The sequence below is a fragment of the Mirounga leonina genome, unplaced genomic scaffold, assembly GCF_011800145.1.
Source record: "Mirounga leonina isolate KUSES-001 unplaced genomic scaffold, KU_Mleo_1.0 Mir_180, whole genome shotgun sequence".
Taxonomy (NCBI): domain Eukaryota; kingdom Metazoa; phylum Chordata; class Mammalia; order Carnivora; family Phocidae; genus Mirounga; species Mirounga leonina.
In genome coordinates this window covers 4,300,310-4,323,461 of record NW_023270469.1, presented here as the reverse complement: position 1 = coordinate 4,323,461, position 23,152 = coordinate 4,300,310, and the positions used below count along the sequence as shown (strand labels likewise).

Sequence of the window (23,152 nt, the reverse complement as noted above, 5' to 3'; positions counted from 1 at the left end):
TGGTTAGGATACATAGTCAATTACTCAGTATTGAGTTAGCTGCAAACTCATCAGAGCTACATCAGGGGGTGAATGCAAATCTGGCGGGAAAACCGGCCCCCGAGCGCGGGGGTCTCTGTAGGCACACGCGTGCTTGCCAAGCTGTCTGGATTTCTTTATTTGGAAACACAATTCCTACACTAATGTACCTAAAAGGTAGAAAAATCAGTATGTTCATCGAAATACTCTTGTTTTCAAAACCTAACTTGAAAAAAGTCTGTAAGGCTGGCTGATCACACGTATTTGAGTAAAATCGACATCTTGAAAATACCACCTAGGAAGCGAGCGTGGGACTGGGCCAGCTCTGCCCTGTGATCCTGGCTCCGCCCCCTAGCAGCTACGAGGGCTGGGGCGGGCTCCAGAAGCTTCCGTGCCTCCAGATCCTCCTGCGTGAAATGGCAACCAGCACGCTCTCTGACAGAGGTCGTGGTGACCACTGCGTTAGTCCAAGCAAAGGGCTAAGAAGGTGCCCGTGACCTTCAAGGGACACAGAGACGGGCACCCCAAGGCCCAGGGGCCTTGTTCATTGTCACAGACCCCATTACAGAAAGGGGTCGAGTGCCATCATATCTGGGAGTCAAACAGAAAAGCAGAGAGAAAAAAAAAAAATCTCTTAAGAGGCCAAGTGCGGTGGCTTATTCCTTCCGTCCTTAGACTTCCCCCTGGAAGCTGGCGTCGGTGAAACTGCTGGAGAGAAAAACACCTTCTCCCCCAGCCCAGGAGTGAACAGCCTCCCGCCATGTCAAGGCAGGGAGCCGAGAAGGGGAGGGCAGGCCAGCCCAGGACCCCCAAGATTTGGCTGATCAATCCCCCAAGAGGAAACGGGGTACAGTCCCGAGTTTTCTTCCTTCTTACTAAGGGGAGATTCACTTAACGTGAAACTAACCACTTTAAAATCAACCATTCAGCCGGATTTAGCGCATTCACAGTGTGGTGCAACCACCACCTCTACCCAGCCGAAATATTTTTGTCGCCCCCAAAGGACACCTCGTGTCCATGGCAGTCACTCCCCGCCCCATCCCCCAGCCCCTGGGGCCACCCATGTGCAGTGTCTGTGGGTGTCCCTGTTCCAGACAGTCCCGTACATGGAACGACACGATCTGTGGCCTTGTGGGTCTGGTCTCCTCCCATCAGCATATGGTTTTCGAGGCCCATCCATGGCCCAGCCACGGTGGGTTTACCCATTCATCCGTTGTTGGACAGCTGGGCCGTCTCTACCTACCGGGTATTGTGAATAGTGCTGCTATGAACACAGAGCACACAGACTTGTTCGAGTCCCTGTTTTCAGACTGTGGGGTACAGACCTGGGAACCGAGAGGCACTGGGTCGTACGGTAATCCAATGTTTCATTTGCGAGGAGCCACCCCACGGTGTTCCATTTTCCATTCCCAGCAGCAAAGCACAAGGGCTCCAATCTCTCCACATCCTGCGTGATGCTACTATCTCCATCCTGGCAGGGGACCCATCTGCCCTGCAGAGGACGCCACCGGCCGGGACTCGGACACGGACCTCGGCCCACGTGCAAAGGCAGCTGGAGAGGAGAGCTCACACAGGCCAGCTTGGGCTATCACTCACGAGCCACCTGATCTAGATGCTTCCACTCCTCAAGCTTCTCAGCAGCATGACAGCCAAGAAGGAAAACCTCCAGCCCTGGGCTCAAGGGCCAGCCTGCACGAGGCTCTCCTGGTCTCTGACACAGTGGGGACTGTGTCAGCTGGTGCCTGGTCCCCTCCAGGGGCACGGCCCAACCAACCGCCAAGAAAACACCTGATCGTTTTCACACAACCCTCCCTGGGCCCCTCATCTTGTTATTCTGCTGAAGTCCTGAAAATGGTAAATGTATAAAAATGCAACCCTAGTGATTCTATTTCACTCTCAGATGGGGGCTTCCAGCCAAAGATCACCTTTTTCACTTCCAGAAAACCTTAAGGTTTGTGACCGGAGAAGGCCCGAGACTTACCGAAATGCTGGAAGGGATGAAGGTCTTGCCAGCACCTGGGAGGGGAAGGATTTGAGAGGTCAGCACAGCATCACGTCAGAGCTGGACTCTAACGGAGGCATGTGGTCCACTCGGGACATCAGAATCTAGTCCCCTATCTGGCTCAGAGGGCCCTCACTGTCCACCTCTGCACACCACCACCCTACATAGCCTCTGGGTTCCAAGCCTGCTTGGTGTTCCTGACCTTCCTAGAACGGACAGTCGCCTTAACTGAAATGGGGCACAGGCGCCCCCATCCCCGACTCTGCTCGCTCTCCCCACACACCTCTCCAGGTTCATGCCTGACTTGCCTGCTCAAACCTGAAAGTCCCAAGAGACTCTGTCCTCCAACCACCTGCCTAGCACCTGAGCCACCTGGGGCACGCAGGCACGGCGCCATGGCATCCCGGGCCAGCTGGTCAGGTGCACCAGCCCCTTCTCCACCTGCCTGCTGGGCTCCCATATGCAAATTCCAGGCCGGCCTGGCCTGGGTGCTGCAAGAGCCCAAGTGCTCCCCCCACCGGGACTGGCTCCCAACCCCTACCGCACTCAAGGGCCCCTTGGATTAGCGCCACTCGCTCAACCACCACGACGTGTCCCCTACCCAGGGATGGGCTCCAGGATGCCCCCATCCCTGCATCCCACGCCCCCATCCCTGCATCCCACGCCCCCACCAGGCCCGAACCACAGCGGGGACTCCACATGTGCGATTCCATGTGCTAGCGCAGAAGCCACCAGGGAGAGCCAGCGGCGAGGACGGAGGTCCAGCCAAGCCGCCTCCGGCTCGCTTTACCACTGATCCGATCTGACTGCCTTGCCTCCCAATTCCCCAAATCCTGAAAAAGCTTCCGCCCTCTCAAAGTCAAGGAATCGCTCTACCAGCGGGATGCCAGTCTCTTTAAGGGGGACACCTGGAGCTAAAAGACTACTCGTCAGACGTTTCCATGTCCCAGAGGAGGGAACAGTGCAGGTGGGGGCTGTGCCCCTAAGGGGCCACAGGTCACGCCTCCTCCAGCACGCGGGCCATCCTGCATCTACTCCATCAGGGACTCCGTGTCCCCCCGGGGCCAGGCCCCATCACAGAGCAGAAGAGCCTCAGGCGGGCACCGGCCTGCAGGAGCAGGAACATTCCGTTCACGGGGGAGAGACAGACAAGCAGACAGACAAGCGCAGCCGGGGCAGTGGGGATCCAAGTGAGAACACAGGAGTCAAGAGTCGAAAATGTCCCGAAGGACACATTCCGGCTGGGTCTTCAGGTGCCCACAGGTGGCTCACCTGGGCAGTGGGGACCCTGTGCGCAAAGGGGCCGGGGTGCAAACCACGATCACTGAGGCCTGGCGTGGGGAGGGGAACCAGAGGCTCCAGAGCAAGATCCCCTGGTCCGCCCCTGCCCATCCCAACCTCCTCCTCCGACCTGCCAGAACAGGTTCCTCCAGTGTTGGCTGAAAACAGAGCAGCCTGGCCAGCCCTCCTGGGGGCCCGATGGCTGCGGGGAAGGAGCAGGGACGGGCGAGCCGCCCACACGGACAGGGGAGGTGCAGACCATCAGAGTGGGGTGGGCACAGGGCAGCACCAGGAGGAGACATCAGGAAAGGCCCAGGAACAGGCATGCTAGCAATCCAGGAGGGGAAGGGGGAGAGAAGCCTCAGGCAGGAGCTACAGGCCCAGAGTCAGGAGGGCGGGGAGGACAGCAGCTTGAGAAGGGCCCCGGGCCCCGCACCACTGTTCCTGGCGGGAGGGGACGCAATGGCCAACAGCTCCCAGGACAGGGACAGGGGCAGGGGCAGGGGCAGGATGAAGGAACAGCAACTGCAGCAGGTGTCCCCACCCCCCACTTCGTCCATCCCAGCCTCGGTCACGGTGATCCTGCCCGAAGTCTCTCCAATCAATTCTAGGGAAGAAATGAAGGCCCTCGATGCACCCCTACACCTCCCCAAATACAACTCCCTGAACTTTCTTCCCGTCCCTGACAACAGCTTTCTCCTGGGACCATCCCAGGTGTGCCTCCCTACGGAGGACAGCCCATTTTCCTGGCAAGTTGTGCACAAAACAACCCTACGCTGGCCTAAGCCTTCAGGAAGTTTACGTATATCAAGTTCTCTTTCAGGAGGAAGCACCTCCATGTTGCTTTAAGACTCCTTGCATCAGGGGTTCTCCACTGGGGGTCGTTCTGTTCCCCAGGGCACATCCGGCAGTGAGGCTTGGTTGTGATGCCTGGAGTCCAGTGGGTAGAAAGCAGGGGTGCTAACTATCCTACACCGTACAGGACAACCCCCTCACAACAAGTTACCTGGCCCCAAATGTTAGTAGGGCTGAAGGTGACAAACTGGTTTTCCAAGATGCAGAGCAGTGGGGCAGAGCTCAAGGGCGGGCACTGAAGTGCACAGATGATCCTTAATGCTTGCCTCTCGGCACAGAGACCCTGGGCTCTGCCCTTAGGGTGGAAGCAAAGACAGGCAGCTCTGAGGTCAAGTTCTGACACTAGTTGGTTTGAGGACTATGCGCAAGTTACTAAGCCTTTTTTCAACTTTAGTATAATGAGGAAAGTACCACCAGGCCCGTAATGAGGTAGAAGCGATTAAATCAGGTTAACACAGGGCATTTAATTCTGCTTTCTGGGGTCCAGAGATGGAGACAGAGGGGCCCAAGCAAGGCAAGTTTGAATCCCTGCGCAGGAACAAGGGAAGCAGCCCAGCCTGGAAACAAGGAACCCCCTCAGTGCTGGGGGAGTGCCAACAGTTTTCCTGCAGAACGGAGCTGCAGTTCCGGCTGGCGTCCTAGGATAGCTCCGTCAGTCCTCACAGCCTCCCCAACTGGCTCCTGTCCTCGGGGTGCTCTCCCCTCTGGCCTGCCAACATCCAAGGGGCCACTATCCTGACAGCAGTCACCTGGCCCTCAGTGCCCCCTTTCTGCTGAGAGTTCAACCACCACATCTGGACATCCAGACTTCAAGCCCTGTTTACATCCCAGCATCAGGAGCCCTTCTGCCAAGGGTCAGCTGGGGTGGGGGGCAGACTCCCTGGGGGCCGGAAGGTGCTGGACCTGTCCTGCTCTGCCCAGGCTGGCTTCCCTTCCTCCAGGGAGCCCCGCTGACTCATCTGCAGGGGTGTTAGCCTGGGAGTGGTTTTGTTTTTCTCCCCTCTGTTCTAGGTTTAGCCACCAGCTCCACTCTCTTGGGACAAAACAAGTAAGACGTGGTCAGTACAACACCCCCCAACCCCACCCACAGTCCAGTATAAACCCCCTGAGGCCTCCTCCCACAGATGCCCCCAGTTTTTCCCACGTCTATGTGCCTCTCTCACTGCCCCTCCCCAAAACGGGCAGCATCCCTGGGGACCCTCTGATCTTGACCACGCGAAAGGCAGAAGATGCGGGGTGATCTTGTGCTCCGACTGCCCACACGGGGAGACCCTCGCTCCCTCGCAGCTGTCCCCCGAGGGCCCCCCACCTCTCCCACCCTGGGGGCCCAGAGGAGCAGGCAGCCAGAGGGGCAGGGCCCAAGCCCACTCCAGGCACCGTTCCCTCCCGGGTCTGGTGCCATCGCCCCCGATTCCCCCCCGCCTCCCCGGGATCGGCGGCTCCCTCTGGGCCACTGGGCCAGCGCCCCCGCTCAGCTCACCGCAGCCCACCGCCCCAGCACCCACCGGAACTGGCCAGTCGGGTCGCCCGCATGGATTTTCCCTTCAAGCAGCCCGCCCCCGTTGCCAGGCGAGGGCGCTGACGGGCAGCTACCCGCCCCAATAGCAGACGTGGAAGCTGAGGGGGCCGAGCCCTAGAAGGAACTCAGCCAATGGCCATGCACCTCATGGGGCGTGGGCCGGCGCGGACGGAGGCGGGGCCGGGGCGGGGCCCGCAGGCCGGAAGGAGCGCCTGGGCGGGGTGCGGTTCCCGCGGGGGCGGCTGGGGAGGAGCTGGAAGCGGGCTGGGGAAGAGAGAAGCACCTGGGGAGGGAGGGGGAGTCCGGGCTGGGGCCGAGAGGAGCCGCTGGGCCGTGCGAACAGCTGGGAGAGAGGCGAGTGGGCCCAGTGAAGACAGTGAGGGAAGAGGCGGGTAACCCGCTGGGGGACGCTCCTGCGGATCCGGACCCAGGCAGCTCTCCTGTGACACCCCTCGCCCTGCCACCTCTGGTTTTGGCCAGGGGCCCCCCCCCACCCGGGCAGAGTGCAGCCTCCTGAGCTGGGGCTTGTGCCCCCTCTCCCCCCCCCCCCCCCCCCCCCTTACCTCCTCCGGGTAACCAGGTCCTCTGCCTGCATTCTCCTCCTTCCCAGCAGCATTTAAACGTGCCCACGGGGCGCCTGGGTGGCTCAGTGGTTAAGCGTCCCACTCTGAGTTTCAGCTCAGCTTGTGATCTCAGGGTCGTGGGTCAAGCCCCATGTCAGGCTCCGCGCTCAGTGGGGAGTCTGCTCCTCTCTCTCTCTCCCTCTGCTGTCCCCCAGCCCTCTCTCTAAAAGAAGAAAAAAACGTGCCCACGTCTGTTCCAGCCTTGATAAACAGACTCTCCCTGCCCCCCATCCCCTTCAGTCCTCAAACCCCTGTAACCCGGCCCCAGCACCTTGTCCTTAAATCCAGCAGGCATTTTCACAGTGGGCATCCTCCTCCTCATTAAAGCCCTCCTTTCTGGGCATCCGGGTCGCTAGTCGCTGGCTTCTCTCTTCCTCTCTCCCAGGTAGTTTTCACCCAGGCTCTGCTGGCTTCTGCTTTGCTGGAGGTCCTCCCGCTGCTCTCCCCAGGCTGCGCATCCCTCCCTGAGATAACAGCCTTCCTCGTGACTTCCGCTCCACCTGTCTGCTGTGCTGACCCCCAAGCCTGCACTTTGACCCCATATGTTTGCTTATCAGGCATCTCCACAAGGTTGCACCTGAAATTCAGCCCAGCTGAAACTCAGCCTCTTCCCTCCAAAACCGCTCCTCTTTACTTCCTTCCTTAGGGCATGTCAGCACCTCCCATGCCTCCTCCCTCTTCCTCCAGGTTGTTTTACTTCCAAGATAGCTCCTGCATCCACCCCTTTTCTCTCCAAGTCCCCAGGAGGCCCCTCTCCAGGCCAGACTGCAGTAACGGCCTCCTTCCTGGCCTCTTTGCCTCCTCCAGCCCATCCCCCCTGCTCCCTACTGGAGCCAATGGAGCACTTAACGCCCAAATACCTGTCTGTCCTGCCCCTAGACTGAGAGCTAGTAGCCCAAGATCAGCTGGGCTATTCATCAGGCCCCAGTGACAGACACAGGGAAAGCCAGCTGATGGTTTTTAACTGTTCCTAAAGTTCACAAGGAAGGTTATTTCTCAAGGACACATGGCCGCACCTGTAAAGTAGCATAATGATCCCTTGAGTAATAAATGTTTTTTTTAAAGGTTTTATCTATTTACCTGATAGAGAGCACAAGAAGGAGAAGCGGCAGGCAGAGGGAGAGGAAGAAGCAGGCTTTCTGATGAGCGGGGAGCGGGACGCGGGGCAGATCCCAGGACCCCGGGATCATGACCCGACTGTAAGGCAGATGCCTAACAGACTGAGCCCCCCAAGCGCCCCAAGTGATGAATGTTTTACTGAAAAAGAACTTGGAACTCCAAAATCATAGATCAGCAACAACTTGGCTTTTTGACATTCCATCCTTAAGAATGAAACTTCCTGCTCCCGCCTGGAGAATTTAAAAACTTTGCCAGAGAAGAGCCTGGATTTGCAACCCAGGTGCAGAGCTCCAGAACAGCTTTGCGGTTCCCAAGAGAACGGGAGCCAGTCCATTTTGCAGGCCTGACCTAATGCTGGTCCCACATGGCCCTGCGTTGCCCCAAGCCCGTGGAAACACTGCTTCTTTCAGCCTTCACCCAAACTCCACTTTCCACAAAATCCGATGAAAGCTCGCTCTTTACATTTGTCAGGTGAGCTGCCCCAGGGTTCCTGGTGCAGTGGGTAAAGAAACCTGCTTAGCCAGACTCTGGGGTTAATCCTGGGGTTCTTAGGCTGGTGGAATTTAAGTCTGAAAGAGCAAGGGCAGTACTTGTCTCTCGAGTTCATAGATGCACATCGAACAGAGACAGGCTCTCAACATCTTGTGCTTCATCATCATCATCATCACCTGCACCTGCTGAAGCCATGGGAGGTGGGGGATGAGGATTACATTGAAGGGAGGGGCTGGCTGGGGGAGGGTCTGTAAAAGAGTGGTTTGGAACTGATCAAGGGGAAAAAACAAGCACGTTGAGACACTATGTGGGGAAACAGGTGGGAGGGAAAGAAATACACAGGGAGGTCTAGGCTTAAAAACTCAAAGGCCTTCTGAACATTTTCCTTTCTTGTGTCAAAGATCTATTGCCTTTCCAAACTTTTTTTTTTTTTAAGATTTTATTTATTCATTTCACAGACACAGAGAGCACAAACAGGGGGAGCAGCAGGCAGAGGGAGAAGCAGGTTCCCTGCTCGATCCCAGGACCCTGGGATCATGACCTGAGCCGAAAGCAGATGCTGAACCGACTGAGCCACCCAGGCGCCCCTTTCCAAGCTCTTTCTGCCCACCTTTGTTTCCATCCTCCCTACCAGTCAGATGCTTCCTGGCCATTCTCCAACTCAATCTGGACATGGGAGTTCCTTCCTTCCAGGGGCCCTGCCTCAGGGCTGCACCTGGCTGATGTCAGCTTGCAAGACACGGCTTCTTGCAGCAAAACTGGTCTGAGCCCCAAGGCCTGTGTGCCAGGAGAGGCAGAGCCAGGAAAGCCAAGTGTCCCAAAGCCCAGCCAACCCCATGTCCTGCAGACCAACGACCAGTGAATGGTCCCAGCTCTTCAGCTCATTCAAGTTAGCTTTCTGCCACCTGCAGTCAAGGTGGTAGAAGGATTGGGTCCCCCTGTATTTATGCACACATGGCGGCTCAGGGGAATAAGGAGGAGACCGACGTAGTTGGTTTGATAGTGTTCCGATCTCTAAAGCCAGGGACTCCCCCTGTGCCCATTGCCTGCACCTGGGACAGTGCCACCACCCCGTCTTGGCTGGGCCCTGGCTGGCGGGAAAGCCCTTGGTGACATCCACGGTGGCTGCCCTGTCCACAGGGTCCTCCCGCTCTCCCTCACCACGAGCCGGCAAGGCTAAGCCACATCATGGATACAATTGTCCTCCACGAAAAAGGCTTTTACTGGTCTAAGCACTAAATGAGGGGCTGGCCGGCTTACTCTGTGAAAGGCCAGATAGTAAATACTTTACATTTTTCAAGCCATTCAGCCTCTGTCACAACCACGGGATTCTGCTGTCCTTGCACAAAAACAGCCACAGACAATATACCATTGAACAAGGCTGTGGGTAGGACTTTCAGGAAGGCCGCTGAAATGTCAATTTCATGTAATTTTCACACATCCTGAAATATTCTTCTGTTGATTTTTTTCCCCCATTTAAAACGTGAAAATCATTCCTCACTCACTGGCTATCCCCAAACAGGCAGCCAGCCAGATTTGGCTTACAAGTTAGTACAGTTCCTGTTGTGTTTTAATAATATTTATTTAAGCTTCAATTTTGCACATTTGTATTATATACCCTTTAAAACTGGGGGGTTTGGGGGGGAGAACTCCCAGTCACAGTTCTGGCCCCCAGCACACATGGACTCCACTGCAGGCCTTCCTCTCAAGAGCAAGTTTGAAATATCTAGAACTTTCCAAACTCCCTTAGGGTGTGGCTTGGTTCTCCAGCCCCTCTTGGGGTACATTTTGTGTTAAAAGAGTGGATTTGAAGTAAAGGTTGGAAACATAGTGATGTCAAAGACCAAGAAATGGACCTTGGGCTACTTGGATGAGCTCATTCGGCATGACCACTCAGTTTTTGTGATTAGCAATTCTCAACGACAGAGCAGCCTAAAAGCCTTTGGAATGAATCCCAAACACACCAAGGTATACAGTTTTTCAGTTTCTGGAATGTACTGTGTAATGAAATTTGGATCCATCTTTCCTTATCTGTCGAGCTATGTGTCATGAAGAAATTTGAAAGGTTATTAAAACATGTATACCTATGATTGACTAAATAAAAATGTAGAAGAGGCAAATCTTCAAAAAAAACCCCCATAATTTACATAGATGATCCCGAGTCAAGGAGGTGGAGCCTAATTACCCAGTCCTCAGGTGGACTGGGCACAAGCACTTCCTCCCAAAGGGGACAGGATAGAAACAGGGGAGGGGTTAACCCTACAATGGACAAACCGACAAAAGCGACCTCAGCCATGTGATCAAGGTCAACATCAGTAGTGATGAATTGTGTTGATGCCGTGGTCCCTTCTGGGCTGAGAACACCCTTGGTCTGGGGAGTCCCCTCCCAAGGTGACCACCTCCTCTCCCGAACCACAGCCCATCATGGACCCGGCAAGCACAGCTCATTCATCCAGTCAGGTTGGTCTGCATGGCTAGGACTCCCAACCATCCCGTCAGGCCGCTGTGTTTTAATAATATTTATATAAGCTTCAAATTTGCACATTTGTATTACATACCTTTTAAAAACTAACCTGACCTGAGTCGAAAACAGACCCTTAACCGACTGAGCCACCCAGGCGCCCCTTTCCAAGCTCTTCTGTCAGTCCGTCCACGTTTCAGCTTTCTCTTGGGATCTTCTACCTACTCACCATCTCCTCCCACCGCACCAGCCTATTCTTACACTGCTCTGCACCTTTGCACCCCTGTCCCTCCCATGAGCTCACATCTCTGCCCAGAAGGAGGGTCTTAAAGGCCATGGAGAAGAGGGGAGATCTGGTGGGGGGGGGGCTTGTTGGGGACACTGAGGCCATTTCCCCAGCACTAAGTGGGGAGCCAGTCTCTCACCTCAGGGCCAGCAGGGGTGGCGGCCTCTCCAAGAGCTCCAGCCAATGTCCACGTCACACATGCATTACCAGAAGTTGTAGGGGCAGCAGAGAAGGGTCTGCTCCTGACAGTGACCACCCTGCCACCCAGCTTTTCATTAGAGGGACAGGATCTAGGACAGGATTCAGAAGGCAAGGTTGGCACGGCCGCCTGGAGTCACCGTGAAAAAGACCGTCGCCAGGGCGCAGAGGCGACGGCCAGCAGGGGCATAAGCCAGCCCAGGACAAAGGAGGAGCCACCAGCCAAGGACGAACACTGCCCAGTCTGGGGACTTGCGGTGGGCAAGGAAGCCTCCCAAGGACGGACGGAAGTGACCATTCGATCCACATCAACTGTGGACACGGGCCAGCCCCAGGTGGCTGGAGCCAGCTTGCCACATGCATCCACATTCGGATCTTGAGAACCTGTGACCTTACTGTGGCAGATGTGATTGAGGGTCTTAAAAAGGGGAGATAATCCTGGATGATGCAGGTGGGCCTGATGTCACCACGGGTCCTCCTGAGAGACAGGCAGGAGGGCCAGAGGCAGACAAGGAGACACGAAGATGGAAGGGGAGCAGGGAAGGGAAGACAGATGCTGGGTTACTGGCTTGGAGATGGAGGAAGGATTTCTAGAAGCTGGAAAAAGCAGGGGAGAAATTCTGCTCTAGAACCTCCAGCAAGCACGCCGTCCTGCTGACACCCTGACTTCAGAAGTGCGACCCCCTGACCTGAAGAGAATAAGCTAATACTGTTTTAAGCCACTGAACATGTGGTAGTTACAGCAGCAATGGGAAGCTAACACACTGTTCATCAAGGAAAGAATTTCTGCCCGCCATCTCTCCTCCCTCCCTCAGCTGTGAGCCTGCAGGGGTCAGAGACAGGCTTGCCAGATGTAGCAAATAAAGATACAAGATACCCAGTTACATTTTTTTAGAAGATTTTTTATTTATTCATTTGAGAGACAGAGAGCACAAGCAGGGGGAGAGGCAGAGAGAGAGGGAGAAGCACACTCCCCGCTGAGCTGGGAGCCCTACGGAGATCCCAGGACCTGGAGATTGTGACTTGATCCTGAGCCAAAGGCAGACATTTAACCATCTGAGCCACCCAGGTGCCCCTACCCCCAGTTAACTTTTAATTTCAGATAAACAGTTTTTTAGTATAGTCCCCAGTGTTGCATAAGACATCTTACACTGAAAAGTAATTCTTCATTGTTCTTCTGGAACACAAATGTTACTGGGCAGCCTGGTTCTACCTGGCAACGCTAGCCAAAAAAAAAATAGCAGCTGTGGGGTGCCTGGGGGGGGTGCTCAGTCGGTTGGGCGTCTGCCTTAGGCTCAGGTCATGATCCCAGGGTCCTGGGATCGAGGCCCCCTCCTCCCTAGTCTGCTTCTTCCTCTCCCTCTGCCTCTCCCCCCACCACCTTGTGCTCTCTCTCACAATTTTTTTTTTTTTTAATAGCAGCTGTAAGGGAAGAAGGGAGCAAGGAGGAGGAACACATTCCCCTGATGTCCACAGCAGACTCCAAAAAGGAGGGAAGAAGTTTTAATATTAAATCAAGGTCCAAGCCTTATTAGCCAAGACTGGACATTTTTTTTTTTTTTAAGATTTTATTTATTTGAGAGACAGAGAATGAGAGACAGAGAGCACATGAGAGGGGGGAGGGTCAGAGGGAGAAGCAGACTCCCTGCCGAGCAGGGAGCCCGATGCGGGACCGATCCCGGGACTCCAGGATCATGACCTGAGCCGAAGGCAGTCGCTTAACCAACTGAGCCACCCAGGCGCCCAAGACTGGACATTTTTAATTAATAAATTGAGACCACTTGCAATCTCAAGTGACCCAAGACCTAATTTCCCAAGAATGGACAGAAAAAAATCAGGGGAAAGTTCTGGACCTTTCATCCAGGATAGAGAGGGTGGCTCTCCCCACCCATCACCACGGAGCAGGTTCAAGGGGCCACAGAAATGAAGGAGATGGTATGACTGCACCTGCCAGGCAGTCTCGGGCCAGTGGCGGCGGGACAGATGAGCTCAGGCTCTAGCCCAAGGTCCAGGTGCAAACAGAGTCAGCCCCGAGGAAGAGCCCTGTATTTGCTTTGCATCCTTTCCACCCCCGCTGGATTAGGAGCCACTGTTGGGCGGGGAAACAGGCTCTTCCCATTTTCCTCCCATTTTCCAATGTGGCCATATTCCCACAAGGTGGCGCTCGGGATCACGACAAGATACCTTGCTACAGTCCTTGTTTATAAAATAAAAATCTTAGGGGCACCTGACTGGCTCAGTTGGTAGAGCGTGTGACTCTTGATCTCAGGGTTTTAAGTTTGAGCCCCATATTGGGTGTAGAGATTGCTTACAAATAAAATATTTTTTAAAAATTAAAATTTCAGACAAAGGTTAGATTTTAAGGTTGTTGAGAACACAATACAGAGAATTCCTGTGTGGCCTACGCCCAGTGGCCCTATGACTAACATCCTAAGCAGGTATAGTACCACGTCACCACTCATGAACCAACACGATTCCTCATTACATGAGCTCTCCGGGCTGGGACAGTTTCTCAGACCCTCCTTGGTTTTTATGACACGGGCAGTTTGAGAGGGCTGGCCCCTCGGTTGGGATTTGTCTGAGGTTTTTCTCACGGCTAGACTAGGGTTGCGGGTGTGGGGGAATGAAGACTCCAGATGTAAAGCACCTTCTCATCCATCGTATCAAGGTCATGGGCCATCACTGTGACTTATCTGGCCAAGGTCATGTCCATCTGGTTTCTGCATCATACAGTCTCCCCTTCACCTTCCCCTTTCTGTGCTGGGCTCTCTGAATCATGTGTTTTTCACAGGTTTGGAGGATATGACAATTACTTGGGGTTCTAGCGTCTCCCTGCCTGTCCAGTTCTCCAAGTAAGCCTTCATCAGTGTCCTCAAACGGGTCATAGGAAGAAGGCAGCTGGAGAACAGCAGTGTGAGAAGGGCAAAGGGGTGCCGTGTGAGCATCACCCCCACACCTGTGCCCCCACACTGGGCCCTGTATCTGCCCGGCAGGAGTTGCTCGGGAGAGGTCTGCTCCCCTCTCTGTCCCTGCCAGCCTCCTTGTAACCGTCAGCAAGATCCCACTGAGTAAGTCAGGTCACACCCCTCACCTGCTTAAAGACCCTACGGTGAATTCCACCCTCCCAAGCAGACCCCACGACTCCCCACACCCCGAGCTTGGCCATCTCTCCCTACACGCACGCCGAGCCACTCCGGGAGCATGCCGACCCCCCGGCTCTGAACCTTCGCATGGGCCCTTCCACTCGACCAGATATAAGCGCCCCACTTGCCCCACAGCCTCACCCTCAGGCCCCAGCTCAAGTTCCAGCTCCCAGAGACCTGCCTGCCCCTCTGTACCCCCTTCCCCCCAGATGCTGGCATGAAGAATTGGAGGCAGAGGAGGTAAAGTCCTCTGAAGACAGAACAGGTTCTAGGACAATAGAAGACACCGCGGATGAGCCCTGGGGCTTGGGGAGGTTATGCCCCATCCTGTTGACTGCCTCTTGCCGCGCGGTGGTGACCTGGGGACACACACAGCCCCTTCACAGTATTCTGTGAACTCCACAGTGTTCGTTACATCCTGGTTTGACAACCCACCATTTCTCACCACGACGAAGCTGTGCTTCTCCTTTTGTGGTACACAGATCTTTCTTCCTCCAAAACCATAAAAGGTGTCAAGACCTCCTCGTTGCTAAAATCCTCTGTGCACACGCTCAGTTGGAGGTGCCCTTGCAGCTGAGCTGAGTGGGTCACAGCTGCTCACCTGTGACCCCGGCCGCTCAGGGGATTGCCTTATATGGTGAAAAGCTCACGTTCTGCTGGGAGCGCCGCGGGGCTCATAAAGGAAGTCCAAAGTTTCAAAAGAGGCTTTGCACGGATTTTTTGCAGAAGGTCTGGCCTCCAAGCCCACAGCATGCTCACTAGCTTTCCGGAAGGGACAGTGTAACTATGGCAACCAGGAATTAGGTGTCAAAGATACACAGAGGGGTTATCCTACTTCCTGCCCAGCAGTTAAAACAAGCAGAGATGTGTGGGGAACTTGGGGGCTTGGCTTGGGAAGGCCAGCAGAGAGAGGCAGTAGGGTATTAAAGATGGAAGGGAACCAGAGGAAGCTGCCGTTTTGGATCTCAAATACTGCAACAGTGGTGAATGTCGCCACCAGTGAGCCATGGGCCAGGCCTGTGGGAAGCGTCCAGCACTTGGGATCTCAACAGCCCAGCAGGAAAAGCACCACTATTCGTCCCACTCTGCAGACAAGGCAAACTGAGGCTCAGAGGGTGGCAGTAACTTATCTAAGTGACTGGTCTACCAGATACCTGGCGAGTGGGAGGGACAGACCAAGCCTCCGAGAACCCATCCCCCATGACGCTGTGCCAGAGGGAAGGAGCAAAGTTTGCAGGAGCTGCGTCCAATGCCATGGGGCACAGGAACGCTGGCTGGTCCCAATGTGCTGGCAGCATGAAACCCACCAGAGTTCAGAGACCAGTTTGGGTTGTTTGGTTTTGTTTTAACTTTTAAAATTGTTTAAGACAAAAATTTTAATTGTAAAATATCTCATTAAGTTTCATTTTGAAATACAGTTTCACAGGAAGTTGCAAGGACAGGACAGAGAGGTTCACTCAGCTTTGCGCTTGGTGACACCCTCCATAATCACGGATGTGATGTGTGTGCAGGATCCTTGTCCCTTCATCCCACGTGTCGGCGCGTGCAGCCGTCATGCCATCAAGTGCAGAGCAAGTCCCTGACCACAAGGCTCTCCCTCATGCTACCTCTCCAAAATTTAAAGTAGAGATAACATGTTGGAATAATATCTTAGCTGTATCAGGTTAAATAGAAACTAGAATTCATGTCGCCCATTTCTTTTCACATCTTAGAATGCAGCCACTAGCACGTTTAGATTCCTGTATGGGGCTTCCTGTATGGGAAACAGCATAATGTTTTCACTGGACAGCCCTGGCGGACTTCAGACCCCAGGTCCCCGGTGGGACGGGTCACCTGACCTCCCCGAGCCTGGCTTCTCTGGAGGAGCCCCGTTCCTTGGAGTAAGTGTACCCCCGTCCACGCACTCAACCCATTTGCTGCGTGCGGGGCACTGTGCTAAGCGTGCGGACACAGAAGCAAGTCCTACTGCTCAGAAACATCAACTGTCCCCGCCCCCAGAGTGAGTGAAGCAAGCAGGGGGATCCCAGAAGGCCGCCCCTCTCCCGACACCTCCCCGAGCTCAGGCGCAGGCAAACAGCAGGCAGGGGCGCTGGGGGAAGAATTAGGTACCCTCCTGGAGAAGGTGCTGGTGTGCATCGCTCTTGTTCCCAGAGCACTCAGGGGGCCCCCTGCAAACCAGCACCCCACTCATGTGTCCCCCACCCCCACTCGTCCGTCTGTCTGTCTTTCCATCCATCCATTGCCAGAGGTACTTAGCCCCCACCGCCCCCTTAGACTCACCTGGAAAGATTTTTTTTCATTTATTAAGAAAAAAAGTTTAACATAAGGAAAAGTGGAATAAAACAAATCCTCTTATACCCACTACCTAGATACAACAATTGTTAACGTTCTGCCGTATTTCCTACTGTTCATAGTATTTAAAAGGAAACCAGAGTCATCCTGATGTTCAGCCTTAAATAGGTCCATCTGCATCTCTTTGTGAAATAGGACCCTTTCCTATCCAACCACAATACCATTAACAGAAATCCTTAGTGTCACCTGATCCTCAATCTTGGGATTCTGGTTAGGAAGCCTGGGTCTCAGGTCTTGCCCCAGACCTACTGAATCACAATCTGTGTTCTAAGAAGGTCCCCCCAAGTAATTTGCTGCACATTACAGTTTGAAAAAGCAAACTTGATGCCCAGTCTGTTATGAGCTGCTTTTTTTTTTTTTTTTTTTTTTTTAAGATTTGAGAGAGAGCGAGCATGCGAGCAGGCAGAGGGAGAGAGAGAATCTCCAGCAGATTCCACGCTGAGTGTGGAGCCTGACACGGGGCTCGATCTCACAGCCCTGAGATCACAGCCTCAGCCGAAACCAAGAGTCGGAGGCTTAACTGACTGAGCCACCCAGGTTCCCCGATGGGCTGAATTCTATCCCCTCAATTCATATGCCAAAGTCCTAACGCCCGGACTCAGAATGTGACCTCATCTGGAAATAGGGTCATTGCAGATGTCATTAGTTCAGATGAGGTCACACTGGGGCAGGGTGGGCCCCTAATCCAATAGGACAGGTGTTCCTACAAAAAGGAGATTTGGACACAGAGACAGACACACACGGGGCGGACGATGTGAGGAGATGGGGAAAAGGTGGCCGTCTACAGGCTGGGGGCGGGGGCCTGGACAGATCCTGCCTCTGGCCTCTGAAGGACCAGTGCTGCTGAGAGCCACCTTGATTTCGGACTCCGGGCCTCCAGAGCCGGGTGAGGCCACGCGGCTGGGGTACTCGGCCACAGCAGCCCCGGGACATGATGCACAACCCATACTCAAAACCTCCCCTGCAGTGTTTTTCAGCTACCCGAGGCTGAGGCCATGCTGAAAGGTTCCGGCATCTCTGATCTGGTGTGGTTTAGGCGTGGGTGCTCAGCTGCAGCCTGGGCTGAAATCCTTGCTCAGTTTTCCTCATTAACCATGAAACAGCCTAGCGAGTCCCCCCACCCGCTGCTGGTTGCTTTGTGCAGAAGGGCTAGTGAATTATCTGGGGAGAGAAATACCCAACGGCAGGGTAGGGACCCTCAGAGCTGTGGTCCTCAATGTGGGGTCCCGAGCAAGCAGCATCCACATCACCGGGGAGCTTGGGAGAAATGCAGATGCTTGTGCCCCATACAGACGTCAGGAATCAGAGATGGTGGCGGGGGGCCGGACAAGCTACGTTTTAAGGAACCCTCCCAGCGATTCAGATGCACACCCAACCCTAAGAACCAAAGTCTTAAAGAAGTGTGGGCCCCGGGCGCCTGGGTGGCTCAGTTGGTTGAGCAACTGCCTTCGACTCAGGTCATGATCCTGGAGTCCCTGGATCGAGTCCCGCATCGGGCTCCCTGCTCGGCAGGGAGCCTGCTTCTCCCTCTGACCCTCCTCCCTCTCATGCTGTCTCTCATTCTCTCTCTCTCAAATAAATAAAATCTTTAAAAAAAAAAAAAAAAAGAAGCATGGGCCCAAACTCTGCATGTGTTCTGACAACCTCCATCCGTACCAGCCCGTGGGGACTTTAAGAGCATCAGCTCTACTCTGTCCAGGTAAAAAGCAGCAAAATCCCACGTCAATAGCCTCAGCCTGTGTATTTCCTTCCCGGATCTCAAACTAGCATCTCCATCCAGCTAGGGCTCCCAGAGGTTCACTTTGTTAACTTGTGTGTTGAAACATTAACACACCAACACAGTAACAATTTCAAACGCCCTAAGAGAAGATAAAATAAAAGGGAAATCTCGACACTCCTTCCCAGTCTTGCTCCCCAAAGGCAGCCAAGACCAGAAGCTTCTCGGGGTTTTTCCCAGAGCTGGTCTCGGAAACCACATCCGACTGCATCTACACCCCTTAAACACACACACCAGAAGCCGACGACAACCAGCGTCACACCTTGTCTCTTTCCTCCATGTACCAAACAATACACCCCTCCCTGGAGCTCACGCAACCCCTTATTTTCATAACGTGCTGCCATCCAAGAATATATAATTGAGCCAAACCCTTACGGACGAGTGTTTTGGTTGCTTCCCATCTTCTGCTTCTCTGCACAACCCTGCATTTTAGCATTCTTGGACACATGCCTTTGCACAAATGGCCGGTTGTTGAGTTTCTGGACTTGTGGATTTCACAGGCCAGTTGAAACATCAAGGGGCTGCTACAATGTTAAAAGGCCGTTTAAAAATAATAATACTGTATCTTGCTTCTGTTTCATCAAGTAAAACCATTTCAACAACTAAGTCTTAGAAAAATGAGATTTAAAAAAAAAAAACAATAAACAGAATGCATTGTTTTGTAGAACGCTCGCATTCCTTGTGTTACTACAGACCTGGGATGACTTCATGCTGGACTGGCCGGTTCTCCACACCTTCCTCGACGAAAGAAGGGGGCCGGAATCCCACACCGGTGCTCATCCACTAACATCCCCGAGGGCACGGTTTTGTAAAGGGGGCCCCACCAGGTTTCCCCCCATTCTGTCTTCAATGACACGACCCCGCTGCCGATGTGGAGTGAGCCCCCCTCCATCCTCATTAGGCAGGGCCACTGAATTGCGGGAGATGGTAACTCTAAGCAGGTGCGTAATGAGATTAACGAGGCAAGTGGACAGCTGTTTAGTTTTCAAAACAAATCCGTTAGCAGGTGCTTATCGACTCAGCTCTGTTAAATGCCAATTGCTCCGTAATTCCAGGTGCTAAAATGGCTGGAAAACAGAATGGGTTTGCCTGTGGTCTGACCCTGCCCCCCCCCCTCCCCAGGGACCCCTGGTCTCTCCTCCCCTATGCGTAATTGCAGATGGACCCTGCAGATGGCTGCTAACCCATGCGGATCTGAGGGCAATGGTGTTGGCATCACCTGGAGCCAGAACTTGAGTTTTACTGGGTTATTCACGGGCACATCAACGTTTGAGAAGCTCCGGCCTAAACGGAGCTATACCCACCAAGACCCAGGGAAGGGGTGCAGTCAGATGGCGTGAGCTGGGGGGCACTGTGCATTGTCACACAGCTGGCTGGCTGGGATCCCACTCTGCCGCGTGTTTGTGGGACCCCGGGTAAGATGTTTTGTCTCCCTGAGCCTCACTCTCCCCATCCATAAAATGGGGTAAGAACAAGAGCTGCCTCCCAGGAGCTGTTCTGAGGATTAAATACACGAATGAATATAAGGCTTTCTATCCCAGGACTTGGCACAGGATAGATGCTCAAAAAACATGGATACTGTTTTCCTTGCCTCCATCAGGAGGGGACTCAGACTCCCTCAGAGACCGCTGTCTTCCCAGATCGGACCATCGCAGAAACCCATATAGTCCTACACACTAAATTCAGTGTCCTGGGAAGTGGTCAAATATGTGGATTCCAGGGATTGGTCCCAGAAAGTCAGAATCTGTCAGGACTGGTGCCTCGGGCCATCGTCCAGGGAGCACTCAGACACACACCAGCCCAAGGCCTCTGGGCTCAGTTTGGTGCACAGACCCGCTGCGTCTCTGGGAGCCCCTTGCAAATGCAGGCTCTCAGGCCTGCCCCAGACGAGTGTGACTCAGGACCTGCATGTTAACAAGATTCCCAGGAGACCAAGCATTGCCCTAGGCGGTCCCTGTACCTATAGTTCCCCACAGGCAAAATGCAGGGATGCGTAGGTGGTTTGGCTCCGGGGTTTGGTGCCTCCCAGCCCTCTCTACCTGCTCTGCCCCTTCTCAGATGGCAGGTGTCAGTGATCGTCCTCCAGGGCTGAAGCTTGATTTTTCGGGACTGGGTATTGGGACTGCTTCCGGGCTCCACTCTAACAAAGGACCACAAGCCGGGTGGCTTCGAACTCCAGAAATGTATTTTCTCCCAGAGGACAGAGTCCCAAATCAACTTGGTGGGTTGGTTTCCTGTTGGGGCTCTGGGAGAGAATGCACTTTGGGCCTCTCCTGGCTTCTGGTGGCTGCTGGCCGTCCTCCAGGCCACGGCCTTGTCCACGTCTGTGACTTCTCTGCTGTCTCCTGGCAGGACACACTGGTCATTAGATTCAGGGCCTGGCCTGATCCAGGATGAGCTCATCTTGAGATCCTTCATGACATCTGCAAAACTCCTCTTTCCGAATAAGGTCACGTGCACAGGTCCCGGGAGGTTAGGGCTCAGACATGTCTTCTTGGAGGCCGCCGTTTGACCCGCCGCAGGTCCGCCTGCGGTTGGCTCTTCTCTGAGGAGTCTATGCTCATCATATCTCCTCTCCTCTGGGAGGAAGAAGGGCTGTGTCCTCCAAGAGATCCCAGCCGTCCGGAAGCAGGGGCTGCGGCGTCCTTTCCTGCCACGTTGCAGACAGCCCCAGCCAGACCACCGCCACTGGGGCCCCGAGGGCCAGACAGGGGCAGCCAGGTGGCAGCCTGTTTGCAAGTGCACTTCTGCCTCTGTCCCCTGGGCCCCCCCCGCCGGCAGCCCTCATCCGGGGACCCTCCTCACCTCCTGCAACGCACATTTGCTTCCAGAACCCACCCTCTTTGGGGCTACTCTGCTCTCGGGTTTGTGGCATGGGGGCGCACTGCTCAGCTGTCCCTCTGAGACAGAACCGGGCAGTGTTCCTGATCCCAGACAATGACAGAGCCGGGAACCCCAACACGGTCATCTTCACTCACCACGGGGCTCCCCGTGGCTTGGCTGAGACTTGCTCCTCGCTGCCCTGCAGGCTGAGCCTCCTCCTGCTTCTCTCTCGGGTGTCAGACCCGCCCTCCGGGCACAAGGTTTCCCACCTGCTCCTCCTCGTCCCTGGATCCATCACAGGGGTCACACCCCATAAGTGTCTTCCAAATGGGTGTCTGCTTCCCACGGGACCTGAACTGGCTCAGAGCTCAAGTTGACTGTCAGGTGGGTGTGTCCCCACGAACAGGAATGGGATTCAGGAGACATGGTGGCCACAGTGTGACAAGTGTCCTCTGCACTCATCTCTGTCCCAGAGTCCCACCCTTCTCCCACCTGTCCTGCCGTTAAGCTCTGTTCTCTTGCCTGCATCTTGTCGCTGTGTCCCTTCTCATAAACGTAACCCATTTCCCTGGTCCAAACTATCACCATCTAAGCTGACCAATCAGTGCTGCCATCAGACCCACCTGGAGGGGCAGAGAAGGACGTGCATACTTTTTGTTGACATTTTGTTTACTTAAGTCCTCTCTACACCTGACATAGGGCTTGAACTCTCAACCCCAAGACCGAGAGTCACGTGCTCCTCTGACTGAGCCAGCCAGGTGGCCCGTGCATACGCTTTTGTTAATATTTTTTCCCGGTCCCACGGACAGCAACTTAATAATTAGAATCCTTACCTCAATGACTCACTTTTTGTGTTACTCCTAAGCATCCCTTACTTGCATGGAAAAATGAAGGTCCTGGGCATTGCTGACCTTGGCCCAGAAGCATCTCCGGAGGGTCCTGGTCTGCAGGGGGTCCTCAGCCTACACATGCACGAACTCTGCCTTAGAAACGCCCCAGCGGCTGCTGAGTCCTGACCCCCATGTCCCCCTCTCCCAGGCCAGAGCAGGGAGTGACAGCCTCTCACCAGTGGCCTGTCTGTGCAGAGAAGCATCTCAACCCATGGGCCACGGAAGGCGGGGGGGTGGTTTCCCCCTCTCCTGCTCCTCCCCAGCCCCCCTCCTCCCTGCCTGCAGCCCCACTGGCCCCATGGCCCTGCTCCCATCTTTGTTCAGCGGCACCAGCCAAGCTAAGAGCATAAGCAGGTTCTGTGCAAACGCCCCTTAGAAAGCACCGTCCGCCCTCCAGCAGCCCAGCCAGCCCAAGAGGCTGCCCAGACAGGCCAGAGCCTCCGGCTCAGCAATCATGTGACGCCCCAGAGTGGGGACAGTGGGCCAAGCCCTCTTGCACTGGCAGCGGGGACCGCGGCCCTCGGAGAGCACGGGCACACTGTCGTTTGTTAGGGCTGAGCGTTGCTGACGCCCTGTGGATACCTCCCCCAGCCCCACCGTGGAGATGACAGTCCCAGCCCCTCAGCAGCCCCGGAGGTGGCAAACAGGCAAAGCCAGCAGCTGTGACTTTTGAGGCCGTGCTATTTAGCGACCCCAAGGGCTTTCCAATGGTGGTATGCACGAGGCTCTGAGAAACACAATCACCCCTCCGATGTTTCCTTGGCTGTGTGGGCCTCAGATTCACTGGTTAGAAAGAAGAGGCTCAGATTCAGCCATTGCCTTCCAGCCAGTATTTCTGGGGACGCTCACAGCAATCGGGTGTGGAAGGAGGACACTTGATTTCACAGACGTCGGAATCGGGGCTCAGAAAGATCTAGTGATTTGTGCCAAGTCACACAGTGAGGAAGGGCAGGGCCAAGGCTGGAGCCTGGGTCTCCTAGTTGGAAGCAGAGCACACTGCGTGTCTGGTCCCCCAGGAACCAATTAAAAGAATTTCCCAACCGAAGTCTGTTCTTTGAGCAAATGGGGATGTTGCTATTTTAAAAGGCAATCAGACCAAGCACACAAATGGCGTTCTCTATGCGCCAAGCCCTGTTCTGAGCCCATCACCAGCGCAGATTCATTTAATCAGCCCCCAGCTCCATGAGGCCGGCTCAGGCATTAACCAAGTCCTACTACTTCCAAGGACACTGAGGCAGAGAAAATCTAACGGACCTGCTCCAAATCCTATGAGAATGTCTGAGCCGGGATTTGCTTCTGGAATCCCTGAACTT

At 54.6% G+C, this 23,152-nt stretch overlaps 1 protein-coding gene across 2 annotated transcripts in view; it reads right to left on the bottom strand.

The window, feature by feature from the left end:
- The window catches only part of MEAK7 (MTOR associated protein, eak-7 homolog), a 55,957-nt gene that overhangs the window by 14,410 nt on the left and 18,395 nt on the right, over positions 1 to 23,152 (bottom strand). The window contains exons 1-2 of one of the 2 annotated variants that reach the window (XM_035024677.1): positions 5,662 to 5,721; positions 2,000 to 2,034 (exon numbers count right to left, since the gene is read on the bottom strand). Coding sequence is in view for 1 of the 2 variants with exons in the window: in XM_035024676.1 (XP_034880567.1) it covers positions 2,000 to 2,034 (35 nt within the window). In the remaining variant the exon portion in view is untranslated. Of the gene's footprint in view, positions 1 to 1,999; positions 2,035 to 5,661; positions 5,722 to 23,152 lie in introns of those variants that run through there. The other variant, XM_035024676.1, reaches the window with a different exon arrangement.